The sequence below is a fragment of the Amphiprion ocellaris genome, chromosome 16 (genome assembly GCF_022539595.1).
Source record: "Amphiprion ocellaris isolate individual 3 ecotype Okinawa chromosome 16, ASM2253959v1, whole genome shotgun sequence".
NCBI lineage: Eukaryota > Metazoa > Chordata > Actinopteri > Pomacentridae > Amphiprion > Amphiprion ocellaris.
The window spans coordinates 1,069,808-1,089,259 of NC_072781.1; the positions used below are offsets into that span (position 1 = coordinate 1,069,808).

General features: G+C 37.7%; 1 protein-coding gene across 2 annotated transcripts in view; it reads right to left on the reverse strand.

Annotated features, from left to right (window-relative positions):
• The window catches only part of pank1a (pantothenate kinase 1a), a 30,389-nt gene extending 21,580 nt beyond the window's left edge, over positions 1-8,809 (reverse strand). Inside the window, exon 1 of one of the 2 annotated variants that reach the window (XM_055018337.1) lies at positions 7,932-8,809. In XM_055018337.1, the coding sequence (XP_054874312.1) occupies positions 7,932-8,220 (289 nt within the window). In that variant the 5' untranslated portion in view covers positions 8,221-8,809. Of the gene's footprint in view, positions 1-7,238; positions 7,446-7,931 lie in introns of those variants that run through there. The other variant, XM_055018338.1, reaches the window with a different exon arrangement.
• Positions 8,810-19,452: the final 10,643 nt, after the last annotated feature.

Consider the following 19,452-nt stretch of genomic DNA (forward strand, 5'->3'; position numbering starts at 1 on the left):
TGACATAAAACAATAAATAAATATTATAGCAGCAAGAACAAGAGTTCCTTTGTTTGTTTTTTTTGGCTGAACAACAGGAATGAGTGTGTGCAAACCAAACTCCTTGGAGAGAAGAAGACAAAGGATGGGGAATACATGACCGTGGTGCAGTATCGCCAGTTTGTGGCACATAAAGTCAGCATGCAGTGTGTAGAGTCTGCACTGTCGCAAGTTTTGTGTCAATATGGAAATTTGCAAAAACCTACGAATAAATTAGGCTTGAAAGTGCATTACGATTGGAATGGTGGTGTTTTTTTCTGGTTTATTGGACGCTGGACACTTTATAAGTGGCAGAGAATGACATGCAGCAAGGTTATGTTGCATTTTTTTTTTCAATCAGAGGTGCTGCATCCTAAAAATCTACAAGAAAGAGACTCACTACGATCGGAAAAGTCAAACCACCTGATATAAAATTAATCTTCTCCCATTGGTGAATCATTTGTGCCTAGTTTCTGATGACGGGTGATCGCTCATTTAAGTACAAACTCATGTACGAATGCATAGAGACAGCACTGACAGGCTCCTATCTGCCACTGCTTTGGCATTATTATGTGAGATGCACTGATGTCCATTGTAAAATATTCTTCCTGACTCAAAACAGGTCGGCATTAGCTGTGCTGGACCGAAGTTTCCACTTCATAAAAGATGCATCTCCCTACGGATGTGTCATTGTTTTGTCCCTGGTGTGTCAGCTTTCCCACCTTGCAAACATGCTCTCTTGGGAGAGATTTGTCTATATGAGTTTACAGCCTGACAGCTTCTTTAAGCATCAATGCAGTTTCAGTGAGACACAGCTGGAAACACCAGATTTCCTTCATTCTTTTAACCCTCCTGATGTCTTCATTTACAGACACCAAAAAATAATGTTTCCTTGTCTGAAAAAAATCCTAAAAAAAAATCAGCAAAAAATTCCACAAATTTCTGAAAATTTGGAAGACCTTCAGGAAGAAAATTCCAATAATTCCTTAAAAGTTTCCCTTAAAACTTTTATTTTAAAAAAATATCCCCCAAATTTGGCAAGAAAATTCTTGTAAATATTTTCAAAAAAATGAGTAAAAATCTTCCAAAAAAATCCTGAAAATATCTAAAGTGATTAAATATATATCAGTAAATCCAGCGAATTTCGCTGGATTGTGGTTATGTGAATGTTCTTAAGAAACATTTTTAACATTTCGTTTTTTCCACCAAAAAAATGTTCAAAGATTTCCCAAAAATGTTGAAAATGTGGACATCAGAAGTTTCACTGTGAAAATATATATTTTTCCCCACATTTTCAAACTTTAAAATGGGTCAATTTGACCCACAGGCCGACACGAAGGTTAATATCCTGCAACATTTTTGCCCAAAAATTATATGAAATGAAATCTAATTTTATAAAGTTATCTAGGTATTTTTCTTTGTGATATATGTCATATATTCTATCAATAAGCGATAAAATACATTCATCAAGTATTTTACAGAATAACAAAATGTTTTTTTAAAGGAACCACTGCAGATGAGTCCCGCTGAATGACAATCAAGAGTTTCTATTTTAACTGCGAGCATCTTGTGTCTGCAGAGTAGTTTGTCAAACTGTGTCATTAGTCTACTTGACATTTATTGATTATATTTCTACCATGATCACACCTCTGTGCAAAGAAAACACAACAAACAAAATCAGTAGAGGAGAAACTAGACTGATTCTCTGTCATTTCGCTGTCAATTAATTTCTCTTTTCATTAATTCACTGACTCTTTGGCTAATCTATTTTTTTTTAAAAACTATCTTTATCAATTAATTTCAACCATTTAAATCACCTCAAGTGCTGCTGCTTGATTGCAAACTGTTAAGAAGAACCATTTAAAAATCCCTCTTTCGCGGCGGTCCTGTAGCGCTCCCGGCAGCCCACTGGTCCAGGGTTTCTATTTAAAAAGCCCGCAGACACACATCACACAACACAGCTTCCAGTCCAAGGTCAGTGTGACGAGGAGCAGGGCTGGAAATGATTGTTGTCCATGTAGGTGAAAGGTCTCTGGACTGACTCTCATGTACGGCACTGCTCTTCCACGTGGTAGATACAGTATGTCTGTACAATCTGACCTGAACTACAGCTGTAAAGGTCTCAGAAATATAGTCCTCTACTGTGTCTGGAGTTAAACTTTCCAACGTGACGTCAGGGATTACTGGCAGGGACAGTTCCTATTAAATTTGGAATTGCTTGCCCTTTAACCTCAAGTGTTTTAGTGCAAAAAGAACAGGACAAGAGCAACACAAGAGTCGATAAGACGTGAACATGGCAGCTAAACACAGCAGATATAAGAAAAACAAACTCACACTAATGTGCAGAACATTTTGTATTTAGGGATTCCTAACACTGATTCTATGTTTCAGTGTAGCTCTGTTAAGTAAATCTGGCTTGTTTGAGGTGTGTGTCTCTTGCATTTTATTGTGTTGTTGTGGAGCACTTTGTCGTAACGTCTCTGTAATTGTAATGTATTTTCTGTTGCGGTGAAATTTATCTCATAAAAAGAATGTTTTTGTGCTTCTCCTTTGCTGAACTAAAAAAAAGATTTTTATTCTTATTATAAAACAATGTTTCTGCACCTGCTTCTAACAGTACTATTAGTATCACCTTCACTGCTACTGTTGTTACATAACTATATTTTTAAGTTATCGTATCATATTATAGTAGTACAGTTAACAGAATATACCTCGAATGATTAGTCATTTAATCGATAAGTCAAAAGATTAATCTCTAGTAATTATACAAATGCTGTGTTCCCTTGTTCAAGGTTGTGCAATCTAGTTATATACTTTTCTTATATTTTGTGCTTTTAAATTAGGCTTGCAACTGTTTTTATTACAGAATAATTTGCTGATTATTTTTGCAATTAATCCATCTATGAAATGTCACCAAATAATTAAACTTGGCCATCAGAAAGAGATTTCAAAATACTTGTTTTGTCCAACCAACACACCACAATTCCAAAATATTTTATTTACAATGACGGAAATAGAGGAAAACAGCAAATCGGCACATTTGAGATGCCAAAACCAGGTAATTTATGACATTTATCCCTGAAATATGGCTTAACTCATCTATAAATTATCAAAATAGTTGCTCATCTATTTTTTTTTTTTTTAATTGTTTTCTCCGTTAACTGACTCAGCTTTAAACTAAATATCTCCTTGTTTTAGACTCCTTCAGATAAACAATTTCAGATGTCAAAGTGAGTTTTAGGAAACATGTAAGGGTATTTTTAACTGTTCAAGACTCAGTGGAAAAAGAGAGTCGACACATTCATTGATTGGGGTACCTGTTATTATTACTGCAACCACTGCTTCTACCACTACTGTAATACAACTCAAATACATTAATAGTTCCTACTAGCATTGGCACTACAGCAACCACAATGTTTACCTACCAACAATAAACACTTCCCCTGAATGAACCTCAGTTTAACGATCTACATATCTGGGTTAACAGATCTTGAGTTGTGCGGAATCTTATTTCATATCTGACAATGCAAACAGACCATTTGATTTCTGTCTACCGTGTCTGTTAAAATGACTGAAGAGAAAGAAAGAGCACAATGACAGAAGTCTTTTTTACTATTTAGGAATGCTGCACAGATTGCACACAGTTTCAGACAGTAGAAGTTTGGGTAAGTTTTTGGGTGTGCTTTGGGTCGAACACTTCCCCTCATCTCAGTTTACATAATCTCTGACACAATCTCCCCCTTTCCAAACTGCCTGTTAGTTTGTCCTACTCTGGATCCACCTACAGCACACAGCAGTAGAATATTGACTTGACCTGCGGCAAACTTTTTTAAGAGACCTGCATCTTTTTATGGGAGTTACTCTTACTGAATCAACACTGTAAAGATCGACCCAATTGAGCTGGAAACTGGGTGTGCCACAGCGCTGAACCACCTCAGCACGATCCAGGGACATCCCAGGGAGTTTCTGCTAGGGTCCTAATTTGAATTGGATGACTTGTTTTGCTTCCTAAACTGGACCACAGACCTGTTTTTCATTCTCTAGGAGCACTGATAAACTTACTGATCCACCCTCACTTCACAGAAACAGTCTATGTAACGGCAGCTAAAGCAAAGTCTCAACAGCTTTGTCACTCTGAAACGTCTCCCTGTGGAGATTCCAAGCGTGTTTATTCTTCCTGCTTTCCTCCATGATACAACCATATTATGTATAACTGAGTCAAAACATTGAGTCACACAATAAAAGTCAAAATTTCCCCCAAAAAAGGAGACCAAACATCGCAGTCTGGGCATTAGTCTGACTATTCTGCACATTCGCTTTTCCACAAATGCCAAAATCCAACGTTGGCCTTGAAAATAAAACACATTAGTGCTGTTTTGACTGTGTTTGGCTTGATGGTGGAAATATGTTTCCCAAAGACACGTTAGACATCTGTGCAGATCTACACAGGTGGTGTTATGGGTAACCATAGGTCACAGAGGCTCACAGGGGAGCTGGTGTTCATGCCGCCTGAATTTCAACAGCGCTGCATCGTGTGGTTGATTCAACTCCTGTCAGGGCTCAGAGGATGGAGACAAATGAAAACATACAAGCGACCCACGTGCACGCTCGCCTATTTGCAGCCCAGTAAAGACGAATTCCAGCCATACTACACAGTGCAAACTGAATCTTTATTTCTAACAATACTGTCACAGCAATTTGTTTTAATCAAATTAGTTTCACTGGGAGCTGCTTGGTTACTACAACTGCTCTAAATACTTCTTACTGATAATATCACAGCTTCCTCATACCGCTGAGCTGTCTGCTTGTATATTAAAGTGACCCCACACAGCAGATGTGGCGTCTTCTTCAAAGCCATGTGTCCCATTGACACATGGACACACTACTGGTGTGCATCACTTGGTCAGGACAGAACTAAAGAACAGTGCAAATGAAGGTGGTGGGCTGAAAAGAGAACATTTGCTCCACTTTCTTCCACGGTTAATGACTAATGACGAGCTATACGCATTACAGGACAAAGTATGATTTAAAGAGAAGACGTTAAAGTGTCCAAACATTAGCTTCAGGCAAACTAAGGGATGACACAATAATTCACATGAAGGATGAAACAATGTGCACTTCAGCAACAGATCAGTCTTAACTGTATTTGGTGCACCACAGCTACATATGTACAAACAGATAAGAGAAGCTGTAAATATGGCATGGGTATTGATACACTGTCTATTTCCCTAAGTAATTTTTTATAACTTCATTTTTTTCAGGTTGACCATACCAGGATAAAGTTTCTTTGATTATTCCAAAAAAAAATTACAAAATCTCATCAGTTGGTTTCAAATGAAACAGTTAACTCGCACACAAAAATGTGAAGAATGAAAGCAAACTTCAGCCCGGCCACTTCAGGAGCCGGCCAAAAAAAACACTCTGCCAAGTTGCTGCTGGTGCAAACAAGCGGTTCTTACCCAAAAGTAACCCCAATCCTGAACCACATCAAACCCAGAGGAGGCAAAAGAAAATCTGAGGACAAAAGTGAAAAATCACATCCCCGAGGGAAATACATTCCAGGCTCGGCCCTCAGTGGGGAAAAGCTTAGAGGGTTATCTGGGTTTATCATGACGGCTGGCCTCCATCCAAGGGTAACTGCCATAAAGCAGAGGAGCTCTGATCGGACATTTCAAAGTTTACTGCTGAAATGTGCCCTTAATTACATAATCTGGGCTAATTCTGGTGTGGGGCCTTTCTTTCTCTGGCTGCTCAGCATCCCTGCAAAGAATCTTCATCTGCCTGCTCATTGCAACATCACACTTCTGCAGGAGTTAGTCCATCTATTATCACCACAGCACAGTTCACATTCTTACATATAAAAAGAAAGTTATTTGTATGCAGTAAAGTAAGTCAGTGCAACTTAAAATTGAACAATCTCATCTCACTAACAGATACAGAATTCAGTGTAGGGTACATACTGTGTAGCTACTTGTCTAATAGTCTGTCAACATGTTTTTGTCATCAAAGGAAGTGACTGTTTTATCAAAAGAATAAACCACAGATACCAAATTCAAACATCTTTTATGTCCCAGAATGGACAGAGCTTATGGTCAAGTTAACAGTGAATGCATCGGCTCTACAAACCAGACTTTAATGCTATTCATTAACACTACAAAAGCTCTCCATTTATCAAGAAAACGAAAATAGAATCAGGACTTTATGGTGCTTAAACAAGTGCGTCTGTGAATGAAACATTTGGTTATTGGAGCAGAGCATGTACACACTTGTAAACTATTTACTATGCAACAAAGTTAACAGCGCAATGAAGTAATCTTACCCTGAAACAATTAAGTACTTCTGATTTTGAATAGGTGATATGCAACACATGATATAGATAAACATCACAGCACTATCACAAATTTTAGATCAAGTAATAAAAGTCGCATTGGATGAACTGCATTGATTATATGATGCCACAGTGTTAGAACAAGCAGAGGTTTAAAAAAAAAAAAAAAAGTCCTTGAAAGCAGAAACCTTTGCCTCTCCACCTTTGCCTAACACAATAACTAATCAGTGTAAGAAATGCTGTCTGGCTGATTTAGGAAACAAAGCTCCTAGACCTGCAACTGGTCCCTCTGCAAACAAGTTGCACAATGACAGCAACAGCAAACCCTTGAGCTCTGAATGAACAGTCAAGCTGCAGTTTCCCACCATGCACAGCTATCAGCATCTGTTTTCAACACGGTGTCTCTTAGATTTTTTATTATGTTTCAAATGTGCACACAACATAAAGCACAGATAATGATAATAATAGTTAAACCACCAGACACAAAAACAGCTTCTTCCCCACTGCCATCACCCTGACAGTTTTACAATGGACATGTACAGTATTATCTCTGCTTTTTGCATTTGCACTGCTGTAAATTTCTGTATATATTGAGTTATATTTAATTTCTATTGCTACTGTTTTTTTTCTCTCCCTGTTCCTCTTTCTGTAGTTTCTTCATTTTTTATTATTCTGTTCCATATTCCCAGGGTGACACCAACAGCCGAAACCAAATTCCCTGTATGTTGTGTACATACTTGGCCATTAAAGCTGATTCTGATGACAGGTAAGTAAATAAGAGATGTTTTCACAATCAAACATTAAGTTAAGACATGAGACTTAACCACACTTACAGAAAAACAGATTAACAATCTTTTAAGGCATTCTCAAGACAATACATTTACAAACTTACCAGGTTTCTTCTCAGTTATAAGCTTCATATTGAGGCAGAATATCAGCTCAACAGCTCAAAAGGTGCGGATTCAAGTACAGGAAAATAAAAAATATAGATGTATTATTAAAAAAAAAAGGCTGCCGGGAAGAGGTTTAGAAGACTCTCACACGGCGAGGAAAGCGGCACTTTCACACATTCTGCGCTAAAACTGCCAACTTTCCCAGATGATCCTCACATCATCCGAAATAGTCGGTAAATAAGGGGGCGGGGCTCCGGCTCATTCACCCGTCCTCCTTCAGACAAGAGTCGGCCGCTGATTGGCTGACGCAAGCCAGGCCCACTTATCAGGAGCTTTTTCACCACCGGCAGCCGACCAATCACGGCGCTCCAGATGCAACCTGAGGGTTCATAAACACAAAAGGGGGTCTCCCTGACGACGACTGGCCGGATCAGCCGGAGAGGCAATCTGATGGAGAAGAGCGGAGCTGCAGGGACTGTGTGGCCCGAAATAGTCATTAAACACGAAGCTGTGTTCAAATAAAAAACGGGGAATGGGAAAGGGGTGCACGCTGGGTGTCGGGGGCTGCCTGTCTGTCATCGCAACACGGCAAAGGTTGTGCAAATCGGTCGTTGTTGCACGGTACAGTTGCGGTCACACAATCATCTCACAGCAACACCTGAAAGATGACAGTTAAAAATAAATGTACTTACGGGGTCTGTGCCGCCTCACCGACTCCGTCCTCCTCCGTAGCCGGCACCTCTTGGCCGGGGAGCCGTTGCACTCGGCATCGTCCCCGCGGTGCAGGTGGTGCATGTTGTCAAAGGTGCCGCTGCCGCTGGGTCCGGTGCTCGGACAGCCGAACGCGGTGCCGCCGCCGCAGCAGCTGCCGTTAGCGGCCACGACGACGTGTCCGTGGAAGCCCCTCTGGCTCTGGCCGTTGTTGACATGAAACGGCCCCGACGCCCCCTTCTTGTCCATCATCGACTTGGCTTTATCCATGGCAGCCCGCTAGCCTAGCCTAGCCTAGCTTAGCATCTGACGGCGGAACGCAACGAGTAACCGGCTGCTTTAGCTTAGCCGGCTAATATTAGCTATCGTCCGCTTGCTAGCTGGCGAGACAACCGTGCGAGCCGCCTTCAGTGTAACGTATTTAACGGTAGAATACGGAGCTAATTTTTGGCGTACATTGTCGCTGTGGCGTTGCGGTAAAAACGGGAATGAAAACGGTCGCTAAAACACAGCGTTTCCTTTGAGGTCACTCGCGGTCATTTCCCCACATTGAGTCCTGGCAGCGGCAGCCGGTGTGTGTGTGTCGGTGGACTGCTACGTCACAGCAGCTCCTCCACCGAGGCCCGAACCCGTTCACCCCCTCCGACCGGTTTTCTGCAGTGAACCTACACCGTCACCCAAACGCTGGAATGCACAAAGGGACACGCAGGAGCGAACTCGTCCCCGGTCAGTGCAACAACCGCTGGATCGTTGAACAGCAGCGGCTCGGTCGGTCGGTCCGTCCGTGCAGCTGGGTTCGCTTTATTTATAAACGGTCGCTGCTCGCTGTCATCCTCATTCCCCGCAGTCCTCCGTCCACGCGTGATGTGCGCACAAAGCTGCCAGTCAATATATCAGCCACGAAAATGAACTGTAGTAACCCTGAGGCTGCATGCAGAAGCACAGCCAGCTGTTCAAAAGTCTTTACTGTCGCTGTGGCTTTTTCTGCATCAGTTTGTCTTATTAAAGAAACAAGAAATTCATGCTACACTATGAGGGACAATCATGCAAGCTGGAGCATATTTATGAAATGAAATGATGCCTCATAACCAATGTTCCCTGTAATTTTTCCTGAGTGTGAGCAAACACACAAACTCCCTGAGCGTCCCTTGGACCACTGTGAGCAACATCAGACGTGTGCACTGTGGTCACACCAGCATCACATCCATTCAAGTTACATGGTTCATTAAAAGAATCAAATTACAGCATTTACATTTCTGTTAAAACACTTTGTCAACAGGAGCCAGTTGAAGGCTGCAGTGATTTTAGTGACACTACAATTTATGAGTGAAGTTATTGAATATTTGTCTCTTTACTGTTGCAGCAGTTTTGCAAATTGCAGACGAACCCTGTTCACTCCATAGACACCAATGTTATAATGTTATTCCTGTAGCTTGAAAGACAGCTACTTTTGATAAAACTGGGCTTGTAGCACATTGTCTGCCTTGCAACAATGGGAAAGAGGCACCGTTTATGTTTTGACAACCTATATCTAATGAGTTATTGATGCTGGAAGTCCCAATCTGTGAATATCTTTCCAACTTTACTGAACTTGGGGCCACTACCACCTAAGGAGTGATATGTTTAATTTTGAAAAAAGCATTTAGCCATACTTAAAGCTTTAAGTTCTTTATTAACACGGAACTAAAAATTTTGTATTGTTTTATTATCACAGGTTCTGTCTGAAAAGAGGTGGCATCATTTTAAACAGTGAAATCAAACTAACAAAATGTAATGACCAGCCAGTGAGCAATACTGGATTCTGCAAAAACATAAACAACTTTAAAAAAAAAAAAAAAATCTAAATTTTATCTTTACACAGTTAATGTATTAACTTATTTTTGTGTGTATGCATGTATTTATTGATTTATTTAGTACTGTTAACATAGAGTTCTGAGTGAATTTTTCTTAAGATAGACAAAGGTCATTTATTGATTACATATAGGCTGTTAAATGTTTATTAAAAACTAAAAAGCATTTAAAAAAAACAACTTAGGCATTTATTGAGTCACTAAAATACTGTAGAGTACAGACCACATCAGCATGATTATAAGCATCCTCTGGTAAATTAACAACCAGATACTGATGTCTCTCACCATATGGACTTCAGGAGATGATTAGATGATGATAAACTGTGACCTACTGGTTGGGTTCTCTCTGTTCTCATGTTTCTTACATGTTTGTCCCCTGACAGCCGGGTCCTAATGTTTTTGGAGCAACACACCATACTATGACGTTTTCACAATGATGGTTCTACTATGAAGCCAGTTTGACATGTTCAGGTGTTCTTTGTGTGAAAACTCAGAGATTTCAGGGATCAGAAGGTGGTTTTCAACTTTCTTTGTTCACTTTCTGCTTCAACTTTAAACTAAATTTCCTTCACTAACCCCGCCCTCTGGACTTCCAGTAAGCTGTGTTCCTATTGGCTGTCCAGGTGGCTGTGTTCCTATTGGCTGTCCAGGAAGCTGTGTTCCTATTGGCTGTCCAGGTGTCTGCTTGGTGTTTTCAGGAACACCTGAGCAGCTCAGTGTCTTCCTGCTTTATTTAGCTGCAGACAAACATTTCCTCTGCTTCTGTTCACCAGTGAACCGGGTTTGGCTCCATTGCTTCAGTTTGTTCTTTAGGCGTTGGCTTGCAGCTTCCAGCAGTAAAATTGTCTTTAATGTGTTTCTTGGTGTGTTTTAGGGCTTTGTACTGGATAGTTGTCTTGGTAAATGTGGTTCTTCAGCCACAGTTAGCACATGGTGCTAATGTGTGCAGTGATTAGTGGATTTGCTGCAGCTGAGTTGTGTCTTTATCTTGGCTGTAGTGAGTCTTCAGAGGTTTTTGGTCAGACACATTCTGTATTCTTGTTTGAGAACCAACGTTGGTTGTCCAGAAGGTAAGAGTTCCTGTCCTGATTCTCTGTTCTCAGAGGTTCTCTGGTAGGCTGCAGGAGACTTTAGTGTTTGGGTTTTGCTAGTTTGGTTTTTGTACGGTTTCATTTGGACGACTATCTTGAGGCCCCTCCATGTGGTTTAGTGAGGTTTTCTGGAACAGTTCTACAAAGCAACCTGCAGCAGAAGAGACTTTGAGAGTTTTTAGGAAGTTCTGGAGACCAGACTTTAGAGCAGCAGAAACATTTGTCAGCAGTTTGAGCAGGAGAAGGTGAGCTTCAGAGTAGAAATGAGGAGAAGGAAACCTTCTTGACCCCTGTGGTGAGGTCCTGTACCAAGAGTTTGAGCAGGTTGTGAAGAGTCTGTAGTTCTTTGGTCTGAAAGCACAAGAAGAGTCGACTCATTAAAGGAGAAAACAGGAGATATTGTTGCTTCTTCTGTCGCTCTGCAGTTTCCTTAGACTGAATATCAAGTTTATATTTTAAATGATTTCCCATGTGAGCCCAAGAAGACTTCAGTAAACTCCCTCCATCCCCTGGACACAACAGATTTTATTACCATGTTAAATCTTTTTTTTTTTTGTTTGTTTGTTTTTTGAGTTTCATCTGTGTAAAAGGTGCTAAACAAATAAAGCTGAATTGATAAACTGAATAATTGATTAACTCATGATTGTGACAACAGAAGTATTTTCATTGTGATTTAAGGGTTTGTTTAATTTTTAAGGTTGGGGTTAAAATCTTGACAGAAAAAGAAGATTAAAGAAATAAACTACATAACAAAAAGCAATGAAATCAAAGGAAAAAAATTAATACAATAAAACTTTTATAAAGTTTTATTATTAAAAAGATTTAAGAAATTTAAGATGTAATTTTCTAATTAAACATTTAATTTTGAATTAAATGTTTTGTCTTTTTAAAGGTTTAATAATCTAATTAAATGTTTTGCATATTTAAAAATGTTTAATATTCTTCTTGTTTAATTGTATTTTTTAAATGTTTATTAATTGAAAATATTTTATCTGTAATTTTGAATATTTGTATTTTAAAAATTTTGTTTAATTTCATAATGACATGTATTGTATCTTGTTGAATTATCTAATTCAATATTTTGTCTGTTTAATATCATTAATTGTATTTAATGTTTAACTCTATTAAACACAATTAAATGATATTAAACAGACAAAATATTGAATTAGATAATTCAACAAGAAACAATACATGTCATTATGAAATTAAACAAAATTTTTAAAATACAAATATTCAAAATTACAGATAAAATATTTGCAATAATTAAACATTTAAAAAATACAATTAAACAAGAAGAATATTAAACATCTTAAAAAATGCAAAACATTTAATTAGATTATTAAACCTTTAAAAAGACAAAACATTTAATTCAAAAATTAAATGTTTAATTAGAAAATTACATCTTAAAGACAATAAAACTTCAAATAGGAATTAAACAGAAAATACAATGAAGCATTGAAAAAGAAAATTAAACATTAAAAGGTGGTAAAACGTTTAAAAAGAAAAACCTTAAAGATTTAATCGAAACATTAAATATTGGGAAAGAAAAAAAACCTCAAACAAGCCGATTAAACATTTGAAAAAACAATTAAACATTAAAAAGACAAAACATTTGGAAATCAAATCAGACATTAGAAAAGAATAAAAGGTGAGAAAAGAGCAAAACTAAATGTTTAAGAAGAATCAAACTAAAGACAAAACATTTGAAAAGACACCAGTTAGACTTTAGAAGATCAAATTAAACAGAAGAGACAATAAAACGGTAAAAAAGAGCTTAAAGCGTTTTCTAGTCTGAAATGAAAACATCAAGTTGTTTCTTCAAACATTTCCTCTTTCTATGTTCTTGGTTTGATTGTGGACAGATTTACTAAGAACTCATTTCAGAAAACTGCTTTCCAGATAAAGTCTACTAGTAGTTGAAGGCATCGATCAAACTAATGTTACCTTCTGATCTCAACAAACTTTACTGTTCAGTGAAGAGAATCAAAGTTTGTTGAGGATTTCTAAAGAACCCACAGGTGAAGGTCTGAGAAGAACTCAGATGGATGGTCTAAATGTGAAATCAAGACTCATGGTCACAAGTTTTAAGGCTTCTGTTAACCAGAAAGTTCAAACTAACAGAGAAGTACTGAGAAACTTTTAAAACTTCAGTCCTCAGAGTGTCTGAAGGTTCAAACTAACAGAGAAGTACTGAGAAATTTTTAAAATTTCAAGCCTCAGACTGTCTGAAGGTTCAAACTAACAGAGAACTGCTCAAGAACTTCTAAGATTTCAGTCCTCAGACTGTCTGAAGGTTCAAACTAAAAGAGAACTACTCAGGAACTTAGAAGATATCAGTCCTTGGACTGTCTGAAAGTTCAATCTAACAGAGAAGTACTGTGGGACTTTGAAAATTTCAGCCCTCAGACTGTGTGAAAGCTCAGGTCCTGAGGACTCGGGAGGTGTGGAGGCTTTGGAAAGTCTTGGAACTGAGGGTTCAACCCTCCAGCACAAAGGCTGAAGTCCAACCTCCTGAGAAAAACGGTCGAGACGAGACTCGAGTTAAAAAAAAAACAACTCAAAAACGACAAAAAATAGATGATAAATGCACAAAAAAAACAAGAATTAGTATCTGAGCGAGTAGCTCAGGGGATAAGAAGATGGACTACCAAGTGGAAGGTCACAGGTTCAAGACCCGCCACTGGCAGTTTTGTTTCTTTGTCTTTGTCAGGATTTTGAGAAAAATTTAAGAAGTGTCTGGTCTTGAACCAGCGACCTGCAGCTCCATAGGCAAATCCTTAACTCACTGAGCTACAGATCAGATACAAAGAACTAAATTCGTCGTCCCTTTGGCATCGTAGTTCCTGAAGTGACCACATGGGCAGGGCCAAGGCGGAGTCTGGGTGGAGTCAGGGCGGAGAGTAGGCGGGGAGGTGGGTGGCGGCCTCCCCCCTCTACTCCCCCACCTCCCCCCACCACCCACCACACCTTCCCCCGCCCGACGAGTTCTTCGAGTCTCCACGAGTTCTTCGAGTCTCCACGGGTTTTCCCCAGTTTCTGGAGTTTCCACCAGGTTGGAGGCAGAACAAGTTGTCATGAAGAGGTGTTGAAGTCAGCCAGGATGGACTGACTTTTTACAGTGACTAGAAGGAAGACGACTAGAAGAGCAGGTCTTTAACCACCATCCATAAAATCCATGGAGTCGCTCCAGAGAAATGAAGGGAGGTCAACTTTTATCAACCTCCATCCAGATGTTCAACTTGATATCTTTACTTGGACATTTTTAGCACCACAAATCTTTAGTATCACACTTTACTATCATTTATTAGGACTTTCATGGAATCCACCAGCAGATTTAGTTTTTGTTGACAAACTTTATTCTTGTCGTCGTGGGACTGCAGTATTTAAAACTCTTCCTTCTATTTGACCTCATGTTTATTAGTTTTAGTGGAGAAACTTATTTTAGTTGTCCATTAGTCTCTTAAAAACCAAGTAATAAATTGGATTAGTCAAGAGGTTTAAATTTCTCACTCTCACATACTCAATCGCAGATTTTCTGTGCGTGGAGACCGTGTCAGCAGTGCGCAATTGCGCACACGTGCAGCTTAGAGGGAACAGTGCTCATAACATATTTATTAAACATGTAATACAAGTAATGATCATCCAAAAGGGGGTGATACCTTTTTCCCCTTTTATTTCACTAATTTCATTAATATTTTTTTTATTTTATTCTTATCATTGATATTATTAATACATAATTAATTTAATATTAATTATTTTTTATTTTATTATTTTTATTTATTATTATATTTAATTTGTATTTCATTAATTAAATGATGCCTCAGTATATTTATTAAACAAGTAATACAAGTAATGACTTTTTTCCCTTTTGTTTCACTAATTTCATTTATATTTTATTATTTTTTAAGTTTGTTTTATTATTATTTATATTATTATCAATTATAATTAGCAATAGCTTGTATGCGTTTTAGAAAGATTCCTGCTCATGTTCAAAACTGTCAGATGTTGTGTTACTATTTGTTAATTAATTACTTCATTACATTCTGTCACCTGTAGTGTTTCTTTTGAAGATTTGTTTTAGAAGATGTGTCCTGATACCTAGCAGAGCCTCAGATAACAAGCAAAGTTCAGAGAAGATTCAAAGGTCAAACCACAATCTCAGCATGATGAAGGAAAACGATCACTATCGCAACTAAGAGAGTGTTTCTGCCTTTCTTTCATGGCAAAATAAAGCTATAGGTAAAGTACATGAATTTGTGGAATTGATCATTCCACAGAACTGATTGGAAAGTTGAGAAAATCACAGATTAAAAAGAAAACGATACTTTAAAAATAAACATATAATTCTGACATTTAAGTTTTACGGACACAGTTGCAGTTCATCAGTACTCTGTAAAGAGTAAAAACGTACCATAACGTCACAAATGGAGCAATGCAAACTCAATTAGTGATGTATTATTTGCTATATAATCAAGATTACTACAATAAGGAACACAGTCAGTTACTGGAAATATAATACAATAAAGGCCATCATGCTGCAATAAGGAAACAAATGCAGAAATTTCACCAACTCACTGAAGAGAAATTTTAACCCTCGTGTCGACCTGCGGGTCAAATTGACCCATTTTAAAGTTTGAAAATGTGGAAAAAATATATATTTTCACAGGGAAACTTCTGATGTTGACATTTTCAACATTTTTGGGAAATCTTTGAACATTTTTTGGTGGAAAAAAGAAATGTTAAAAATGTTTCTGAAGAACATTCACAAAAAAATCAACCAAAATCCAGCAAATTTCGCTGGATTTTGGTTGATTTTTTTCTGAATGTTCTTAAAGAAAATAGAAGTTTTACCGATATATATGGAATCACTTTAGATATTTTTAGGATTTTTCGGAAGATTTTTACTCATGTTTTGAAAATATTTACAAGAATTTTCTTGCCAAATTTGTTTTTTTGTTTTTTTTTAAAAATAAAACTTTTAAGGGAAACTTTTAAGGAAATTTTGGAATTTTCTTCCTGAACGTTTTGCAAATTTTCAGAAATTTGGGGAATTTTTGCTGAATTTTTTTTTCAGATAAGGAAACAATATTTTTTGGTGCCAGGACAACAGGAGGGTTAAATGTGAACACTGTTTCTATTGAAGACTTTAAATGCTGCCATCTGCTGGTTAAATGTGTTGTAGCATCAAAGACAGAAATTTGAGGAAAATGAATCTTAAGTTATTCAGTGGGCTCATATCTAGTGAAGTAAGTCTCTGTTTTATTGAAATCCAGAATGCTATTTCACTGTTTGCAGCAAATCCTTGAAACCAGGTAACCCAGACTTGGCAGGAATCAGGTCAACATGGTGTAAAAAATCCCTTAACGGGATTAAGTTCAGTCATTACCAGTCAATTAGTCATAGCCCACTACGCTTTATGTCTCTCCTCCTCTTCTGTACATGTAGCTGCAAGAAAAAAGGGGGGAAAAACCATACTGTAACACATTTCTGTAGTTTTTACGGCATTATTACCGTAAAATGGCCAAATATCTGCAATGCATCATGGTCAAAATTCACTGGCACTAAATTTACAGTCAATAAAATGTTTTACTGTGAATCACCTTACAGTAATTTGGAGTTTTCAGCAGCACATGTTGCATTATTGTTTCCAACAAAGACATTTTCTTCATTATCACGCAAAGGAGGACAGGCCGCTGTTGTGCCAAAATCTTGTTTTAGGCCACAAAAGAATTTATCCTAACATCTCTGCATAATTTTACCTCCTCTGTGTTCTGCATGTACTATTTCAGTCCTTTTTAACCAGTTAAAAAAGCTTCAAAGGACCAGCTCAGCTCATATAATGTCATTCTTCTACTCGCCAAAAAGTAACTGCATCAACTGCATTGTGACTAAAAATATTATTAAAGCATCAAAATGACTTGAGTTCATTCATTGGAGCCATATTATAATCCCTAGGACAAACAGTTTAAAAATCCATTGATCATGTTAATTACAGCTTTAACATGGATATGAGTCATTCCAAACATGCAGAGCCTAAACATCCTGGACAACATGATCTCATCTCAGGCTGCAATTAAAGATTATTTTCATTGTCAACTAATCTGTTGATTAATTTCTCGTTCATTTGATTAATGTTTTGTTTGTAAAATTTCAGAAAATGGTGAAAAATGTCAATTAGTCTTCATTAAAGTTCAGAATGATGTCTTCAAATATTTCGATTTGTTGACAGCCCAAAGATATTCTGTTTACTATCATAGGAGAGCAAAGAAACCAGAAAATATTCCCATTTAATATGCTGGAGTCCAAAAATTAAGACTTTTTTCCTTAAAAATAACTCAAACCAGTTTATGGATCATCAGAATCATTGTCAATTCATGTAACAGCTTCCAATTGACCAGTTAATAGTAGCAGCTCTGTGTATTTGCACGTTTAGACTGTTTGATCCGGATAAAAACACAAACTGCTGAAAACTCCAAATTCACTGTAATGTGATTCACAGTAAAAATTATCGACTGTAAATTAAGCCTGCCACTGAATTTTGACCATGATGCATTGCAGATTTACAGCAACATACTGTTTCTACACTCGATATTTAGCCATTTTACAGTAATAATGCTGTAAAACTACAGAAATGTGTTACAGTATGGCTTTTGTTTTCTGCAGCCACGTGGACAGAATATGAGGAGACACTAAGGCGCAGTGGGCTCTCACTAATTGACTGGTAAGGACTGAACTTAATCCCGTTAAGGGATGTTTTACACCATGTTGAATTGATTCCTGCCAAGTCTGGGTTACAGGGTTAATTTATTACAGTTAAATTATAACGATTTAGTGAAATAGCATTCAGAATTTTAATAAAAGAGACCTCACTGGATATGAGCCCACTTAATAAGTGATATTTTTATCATCCTCAGATTTCTGCCTTTGATGCTACAGCACAACAACTACCCATCAACTAGGAGCAGTTTCCTCAGTACAGAGTAAGCTCTTGCAACTTCAGGCATAAACCAGTCACTCCAATGAGTCAAATCATAATTTTTGGACGAGTTTAACAGTGAAGTTATGTGTGGTGGCATCTTTCCATCCAGTGCCTTATAAATTAAAATGAACCAACATCTGTCAGGTCTTAGTGGCAAAGATCTTCAATCAACTTCTCCATACAATGAGCAGTGATTATTCTGTAATAAAGTTTATTCAGGGCAGATGCTAACATCAGAACTGAAAATATTGGTGTTAAAATTTCGAAAAACACAAACTCCAACTCAAACTTTTGTTGAGATGCCTTTGAATATTTTTGCTCATCTTATATTTAATTAAAATCAAGCTTTCAGTCTTGATCCTTCAGTGTTGGTAGACTATTAATTGCGATGAATAATAAATCAAAAAATGCTGGACGTTGCACAAAAGCCCAGACTGGTGACTAAAGAGAGGAGTGGCTGCACCAGAAATCAGGGGATTTAAATTAATTTACTTTTTAAGAACAACATAATAATTAGAAATATACTGAATATCAGATTCAACAATCAGTCAACTCCTATTTTCTGTAGGTTTGTTTTTACTTACCTTCTAAATACAATCATTTTATTTGGTTTTATGACCCAGCTTGAAACAGCAGTTTTAATCTTCCTTACCTCAACAGTAGTAGTACAGCTCAAGAACTTAGAACCAAACCAAAAAGTTCCAGGTGTTGCCAGGCTGTTTAGGAAAGCCGAGCTGGACTACCCCTGTGAAGACCTGGAGAAGAGCTTCCAGCGGCTGGTAGAAGTTTGGCCCCAGCTGCAGCATGAAGAAAACATTGTGATGTCCGACAGACTCCAGGAGCTGAACAAATGCATCTTTAAGGATCTGCTGAAGCAGCGTGACGGCCTTCACCAGGTTGTGGTTCTTCTGGACCAGCAGAATCTGCAGATCTCCGCCTGCATCACTGCTTCTGTAAAACACAACCTGAACAAGAAGTGCTTCACATTCTGCAGTTTTCTGGGCAGAACTTTGTCCAAACCTTTCAGACGGAACTAAGGACCGGAAGGTAAAACCTGTATTTATCTGGCAAGAAAAATAACTTTTCATTTGTAATAATGATAACTAATACTAAAACTAAACTAAAATTAAATCTAAAAGAGCTTAAATAAATCCATCAATTCCTCCAACACTCCCCTGGCTTGTTTGTCTAGCAGCATCATTCTTACATAAACTATGAGAGGCCCAGGCTCAAATCCTGGATGAGCTCTTTCTGTGTTTTGGAGGAAGTGGTGGCTCCGCTGCTACAGCTAATAAAATAATAATAATAATAATAATAGGACCAATATCTAAATAATAATGCTAATTTAATAACCAAACAGTACTGCAGATTTTAAGCAGCTGGTTACAAGAAAAACACACATTTCTATCTATTTTTGCATTATTTTGAATATTTTTTTAGTATTGTTGTTAAATAAAAAACACCCCAATGACTGTATCTCACTGCTTTCATGGAGCTCATAAAAACCAGTTTTACTTCATGTGCAGCTGGAACCTGATTGTTATCTGAGCTTACCTCACTTTTATCCTGAGGGCGACTGAAG